Raw genomic sequence first — 7207 nt, 5'->3', positions numbered from 1 at the left:
TTTTTTTGGACATGTTCTAGTCCATTTAATGACTCCTCAGAAACTGTATTTTAATACAGAATGAAAACTACATTTCAATCATAAATTTTCATGCTACATCGTTATTTAATGAAGAGGTTGTATTACCAATAATAATAATTTAAGAAAAGGCCGTTTTTTTTTATTTCCCCAAGCTCAATATACATCTTTCTTCCATAACTATGAACTTAAAAAACCCGTCTCAGATGTAAAAATGTGAATTGGAATATGTAAACTCTTCGATATACCTGAAAAACAGGAAGGAAAATGTCACATACTGGAAAAAACCATTGCCTTAAATCATCGAAATGGGAAAAAGCGTGTTGAGGGATGGGGAAAAAGGTAGAATAGCGTTCATGACCTCAGTTGGGAAAGAGTTACAGAGCCAGAGATTTCCATGCCCAGCTGGGCGCCATTTTCATCATTCTACCTGGAGCCTGTGTCTGAGGAGGAGCCGGACTCTGAAGCATAACAGCCACCACTGGAGCGAGTCATTTGCTGGGCCTCGACAACACCGGTGTCCCCATTTTTGTTTTGCTGCTTTTTCTTTTTTCCTGAGAAGTCACTGGTGTTTAATGGAAAGATTTTTTTTTTTTTTTTTTTTTTTTTTTTTTTACTAGTCTTCAGTTAAGATAAGGCAGTAAGAGTGTCACTAATGTTAACTTTTTGCTTAGAATGAGGCTCGTTCGTCCACTGGTATCTTCATGGGTCTTTGGCTCCCTCTCTTGTCCCCGCCCCCCCCCCCCGCCCCAGAAATCTCTTCAGGAGTTTCAGCCTCCTATTGCTGTTGCGTATTTTCGGGGCGTGCTGAGGCCCATCTGTTCTCCCCACGGCAGCTTCCCCGTTGGCAACAGGGTGCGGCCTACTGAACTAGAGCATCTCTTCAGGAAGTGTGCGGGCTCCGCACAGAAAACCATGGGCAACTTTCCTTCTCCCTTCTTCTCTCCTGCTTCTCTGAGGGAGGAGACCCATAAATGATTCCTTTGCATCGTCAATCAGAATGCAAGACACTGTTGACTATATCATAAAACAAATAGCCCTGATTTTGGAGAAATGGAATTACAAATAACATTTTCAACAGCGCCTTCATTTACAAGGTAGCTTAGACTGCAGAAGGAAGTCAGCTCCTTTTGACCACCTGTCAGAAGAGAAACCATTTCCATCCAACTAGAAATGCTTAGCTCTTATGAGGATATTGTGCTTTTTTTAAAATTCAAATGTTAATTTGATCTGCAGTCTGTGTCTTAAAGCATCAATTTGTTTTTTCTCTAGTCCATTTGATCATGGTTTCTGGTGAGCGGTACAGGAATATTAATTTGGCATAGAGATCTTCCTCGAGTTCCAGTTCCCCTGTCTCTCGAACTAAAAAAATATCTGTGCACAACTTCAGAATTCGGTCCACATTTGGAAGCTCTTCAAACATGATGGAGTGAGAAATCCCACTGAAGAATTCACGGACAAACTTCCCAATCACAAGGACAACCGAAGCATACAATCCCATGATACTGGGGGAAAAAAAAAAGGTAGCTAGAAATTGTATCTACCAGTTAAACACAGTTAATAGAACACGTCTAAAAGAAAAAAATAACAAAATTTCTGTAGAGTTTTTCCCTTTGGTGAAAACATTTACTCTGTTTATTAAAAAGGTAATTCAGGGGCACCTGGGTGGCTCAGTTGGGTAAGCAGCCAACTTCAGCTCAGGTCATGATCTCACGGTCTGTGAGTTCAAGCCCTGCATAGGGCTCTTTGCTGACAGCTCAGAGCCTGGAGCCTGCTTCCGATTCTGTGTTTGCCTCTCTCTCTGCCCATTCCCTGCTTGCTCTCTGGCTCTCTCTCTCTCTCAAAAATAATAAACATTAAAAAAAATTTTTTTAAAGGTAATTCATATTCCTTGTGTAAACACACTTTATACATTACAGTGCTTTAAGACTTGAAAAATAAAAGTGTCAAAAAAAATCTCAATTCTGGAAACAACCAACGCTAGTAGTCTCATGCATGAACTTCAGGGGGGTTTACTGCAAATATTATATAAAGAAACCACATAATATACTTGATAGAAATGCAATTGTACTATACATACTTTTCTGCACCTAGCTATTTATTTTAATGCTATAATTCTGCATAGACACTGACTTCTTAACAGACTTTCATGTCTTGTAGGGGATGCGTGTGTCTTAGAATGTAAGCATCAGAACACGGTGAAATGATAGCATCAGACCATTTTGGACATTGGACCATGTCCAAAATTGCGATGCTTGACTGACTGCAGATGCTGAGGTCAGAAGGCAATCTATACGGAAAAGAGATAACCCTACACCAATTTCTAAGTTTAAACATTGAATTACATCAAACGTAACAGGAAGACGTGGAGTCAAGAAACCAGAACTATGACCTCTAGTCCTGTCCTTAATGGTGTTATTCACCCCAGGCATTTTGACTTCTTTGGGACTCTGGTTCTTGAAGGGCCAATGATCTATGAATTTTAACACTGCAGCTGTTAAGTTCAAGAATTTTAGGAAGGTACAAAGCTTCCCATCAACTTTATATGACACAGAAGTAGGCTCTTGTGACTGCTAACTGAAATGCGTCCTTACCCATAGCCAGCCAGGAACCCCAGACTGGGCGGGCTGACTTTGTCATTGAAGACCACCAGTTCCAAGGCCTGAGCGTGCTGATTGTATATTCTGTTTCCAGTCAGGTTGAGAACCCACCACTCACTGTTAGATTCAGTTGTATTGTCTCTGGACAAAATGATGGTGATATTCATGAAGTTATTTTCTGCAAGACGAGAAAAATGAAACCAAGTTAGCATAAGCATATTAAGATTCAATGCACGCAAACAATTGTCAGATGGCAGAACCTGATTACCACTATCCGTAGCGTGTGATGCCAGGATGAGTAGGGCACATGTTAACAGTGTGAGTGGAGAAAGAAAAGTGGGCCGCAGGTGTGCATAAGGTTTCTCCTTGTCGCTAAAGAGGACGCTCACTGTTGCTAAGTGAGCATGGCAGCCATATCACAGGGAGAGAGCGAAGACCCATGTGATATATACGTGAGTATCACACATACTTAATATACATGAGTATATTTCTTTGCTAATAATTCCAAGCAACTAGTTAGACATTTAAAAACCCAGATCACTGACTTTTTATTGACTTGATTAATCCAATCATATTACTAGCATTTATTGAGTGTCTTCTGGGAGGAAGGCCCTCTGTTAGGTGATCAGGGGTTACAGAGTTGAATACAGCACAATTCCATATCTCAATGAGAACAGGCCATGTACATGAGCACAACTTATGGGCACGTGGCAACCACTATGAGACCTGTGCTGACAAGGAGAGAACAATTCTGGTTGGTAGGATCCATGAGGGCTTCCCAGATGACATGACTTCTGAGTTGAATTTTGCTGAGAACATCAGTAAAGTGGAGATGGAGACGGAGAGGAGGTTATTTCCACAAGGATTGATGGCATGAAGCTCAGGAAAGTTCTGAAAACCCATGATGTGTGGTTAATGATTGCTTGTGTTGGAGCTTAGGGTGAATATGGAAGAACAGTAAAAGGGCCAACAGAGGGCTTGGAGTTCTCTGTGTAGGCCTTTCTAAGAAAATACCACCACTGCCAATGATGATATGGCCTCCACTGAGAATCATGGTGGTGGACTATAAACTCTGTGAGGGTGGGGGCCGTGGCTGCATTATTTCTTGCTAAATTCCTAGATCAAAGGAATCTAGGACAGTGTGTGGCAATGTAAGTCTATTGGATGGATGGATGGATGGATGGAGAGTGAGGCAGGAGACTCATAAAGATAAACCCCTCCTCAAGAAGAATGTGAACCACTGAGAATGCTCAGGAAGAAAAAGAACCTTGGTTCTGAAGTCTAGAGAGTTCTGAAGGGGGACATCTGGCCCATGTTTGGATCTAGTTTGTCCACGTACTGGTTGTATAACCTTTGCTGAGTAATTCACACACTGGGCCTTGGTTCCCCCTTTGCAAACTGGTGATAACCACCAACGTATGCTAAATAGGCCTTATGGTAAAGATCAGAGAGAACTCAGTAAAGCTAATGAGAGAAGTTGTTGTGTCGGCAGGACCTGAGAACACCAAGACCTGTGGTGTGGGGAAGGGGGACTTCACAGGCTGAACCTCATGAGGAAGAAATGCATAGAGATGTGGGGGCCCGCCCACCCTTGTCTTTGGAACCTCTATGCTGCCTCTACTTCTTGAGATCTCCATGGGGGCGTCTACCTGTTTACCTACGCAATCCCCATCTTTCCAGCTAAACATGAACCATGTAGAACCTCGTCTCCAGTGACTGGCATACTGCCTGGTGACAATGAGCAACCCATGTTGGCAAAGGAATGAATGTGACTTGGATATATACCGCATTGTCCTTCTACTTTTACCATCCATACCCATCCGTTCCGGTCCAGGCAACTGATGAAGTCAAACAATGCTTCATAATTAATGCTTAAGAATTCCGTATCATCATCTTACTACCATCTCTGTTATTTGGGGTAAATACAGTCCCTAGAGACTACTGTTGATCCTTAACGACCCTTGGGCTGAATCACCCACATTTCCTGCTACCTTTTTATTCTTATTGTGGGGACTTCATATTTAATACTGCATGAGGCCATTTTCTGCCCAAGATATGGACGTTAATAGAAACAAGTAAACAGACTAAGGCACTAAATGTGGATTTAAGCCCATCAAGTTCTACATCAATGAAAACAATGAAGAATATGGCTTCTGGTGACTGACTGATTCCTTCTGGCTGTGGAACGCAGCTGGGAGTCTCATGCTTCCTATAAGCTCTGTCTCACAGAGACAGAAAACTGGAAAGAAGCTCGAGAAAGGTTGAGAATGCAAACTGTAGAAGTTGAATAAAAGAAGGTTAAAAAAAAAGTTCTGAAATAATTCCTTCTCAGCCTTACCAGACAAAAGTTGCTTTATAGGTTTTGAATTCGAATCACTAGGTGCTTTCACGTAATATGGGTAGATCTTTTCTATAGTCCTGTATGTTAAAAAAAAAAAAAAAAAAGGAGGGGAAGCGTAATTAAGTTTTAGTTGTTTTACCCACATAAAATTGATTTTTTTTGTTGCTACTTTGACCTCATACCAAACGATAATGGTGAATCTTTGTATATGTATACAATATGATGTCATCGCAATTTATGGGTTCCATTATAACTAGAATTCTCTGAAGCCAAAAAAATTTTACTTGTTTCTATTCGAATGCTCAAGTAAACTCTGTACATGAGCAGTTTATGACTTGAAAACTGCTACAGAGATTTTCCATGACTGTGACTGTTTCTGAAGCAAGGGACTGTCTTTCTTGCTAGGATCTAGGTCTGTACTCTCTCTCTCTAGATATATCTATAATCAAGTGGACGGCATGAATCTATCTAGTGATAAGACTGAGGCTTGAGGGGAGAACTAGTGGCCTGGACCTAACCCTCCCTCTGCCAAGGACAAGCTAAGTGACCTGAGCAGGTCGCTGTGTCTTTCTAGGCCTGCCTGTTCTCTCATGAAATAATGGGGGAGGAACTGACAGTCTTTGAGGTTTCTTCAACTTTAGTGATTAACAAAGGCTGTCGTAGGGAGCACGTCTGAGGACTGCATCATGGCGGCTTATATTCACTGCATTAAAGTGGGGCCAAGGCAGACTGGAGGTCAGAACTAGGCATTGGCTGGTGGACGTCTGGAATACTTCATTTAGTGGTTTTACACCAATAGCATTTTTTCTCCCTCCTGCTTAGAATCTAGACATCACAGCTTATATCTGTTTGAAGTGGAGTACTTATATGGCAGGAGAATATATTAAGATGTAGATCCCCCCCCCCCAAATTTCCTTTTACCCCTTATCTTCCCCTCATCTCCCATCCATTCAATGACCCCAGGCCAGGGGGTCATAGTAGAGGAGGGGTATCCCAGGGGCTTTCTCTGGCTTTTGGTGATTATGGTCAGATAAGAGCAAAGTTTGCTACCCAGGAACAAGGTCAGTACTCCCAGGGCTAGGTGGACAGAGTACCGGGGGAGGAAAACAGAGCTGCCTTAATGTAACACAATGAGGCCTCCAAGTAGAGATTGACTTGAGTTACTGAAGAAAGTTGCATTTTTGGTATACGCGAGTTTGCAGATGCAGATTTTGTACCAGATATATCCATCTATTAAAGCTAATTAACAGGAGCAATCACTTACACCGGTGTTCTTGAACTTTCCGTGTTGTTGCCGGCTATCATTTTAGCTATATGTTCTCGTGTGGTATTTTTAAGAGGAAAAGAAAGCTTATCGGTTGCAATTTCTGCCTTTGCACCCAAACTCATGTTTCTGTGAAGAGAAATAAAAAGGCTCAATGTCAGTGATTACTTGGAAGTCTAGAAGAGACGTTCAAAAATTCACTTGACTCTTCATTTTATTAATCTCACCAAGTCTTCCTTGGATCCACAACTGTCACCCCCAACCTTTTCTGTCCACCTCACCTTTACGTCCAGCTTCTTAGACAACCAAGTTAGTAAAGCCCGGGGAGGCCACAAACACCTTTAAAACAGATGGCAGGTGAGAGGGCAGAGTCTGTTGACTAGAAGAGAAACCGTCTTGATGCTCTGATAATGGGTTTCTGAAACATTTTTTTTTTTATTAATCTAGTGAGGTTAGTCTCCATGATGACTAATAGAATCCATGCTTTTAAAGAATGTTCCATCAAGAGTTGATCTTTAATATTGTTATTATTTATTATTATTATTATTTTGGTAGCTCTTCAAAGAAAAGGCTAGAAAGTGAATTTTGGCAGTACAGAATTTCATGTGAGGAATTTGGGATGTTCTAAAGGAGAAAATAAGATGAAAGAAAAAGTTCTTTCAATTCTGAACAGCCCCCTTTCAGATATTTCTTTACTGTTTCCTTGTAAGTTCACTTTAGATTGGAGAAGCCTTCTTCTGTACCTATCAGAATTCTTTCTTAATTTTATCCTAGAAGCCAGGAACCATGAACCCAATGAACCTGTCATTTGACTGCTGGCATAGAATCCTGAATCACAAGACTATGACAAATACAAACAAACAAACACTAAGCCAACCAACTAGTGTATTGTGTTGAGGTCCCCCTGATTGCTTCACTAACACATTGGGCTTCTGAATGCAAGAACTTTTCTTAAGACACGCTCATGAATGGATAAGGAAGATG

General features: G+C 41.3%; 1 protein-coding gene across 4 annotated transcripts in view; it reads right to left on the bottom strand.

Annotated features, from left to right (window-relative positions):
* Positions 1 to 746: 746 nt before the first annotated feature.
* Positions 747 to 7207, bottom strand: part of LOC111557233 (piezo-type mechanosensitive ion channel component 2-like) — a 44960-nt gene continuing 38499 nt past the window's right edge. For 3 of the 4 annotated variants that reach the window (XM_045041425.1, XM_045041427.1, XM_045041426.1), the window contains 4 exons: positions 6224 to 6352; positions 4957 to 5036; positions 2613 to 2796; positions 747 to 1523 (listed from right to left, as the gene is read on the bottom strand). In XM_045041425.1, the coding sequence (XP_044897360.1) occupies positions 1271 to 1523; positions 2613 to 2796; positions 4957 to 5036; positions 6224 to 6352 (646 nt within the window). In that variant the 3' untranslated portion in view covers positions 747 to 1270. Of the gene's footprint in view, positions 1524 to 2612; positions 2797 to 4956; positions 5037 to 6223; positions 6353 to 7207 lie in introns of those variants that run through there. The other variant, XR_006587860.1, reaches the window with a different exon arrangement.

Source organism: Felis catus, chromosome D3, assembly GCF_018350175.1.
Source record: "Felis catus isolate Fca126 chromosome D3, F.catus_Fca126_mat1.0, whole genome shotgun sequence".
Lineage (NCBI taxonomy): Eukaryota > Metazoa > Chordata > Mammalia > Carnivora > Felidae > Felis > Felis catus.
Note: the sequence above shows the minus strand (reverse complement) of the source record. Positions and strands in the feature narration are given on the sequence as shown.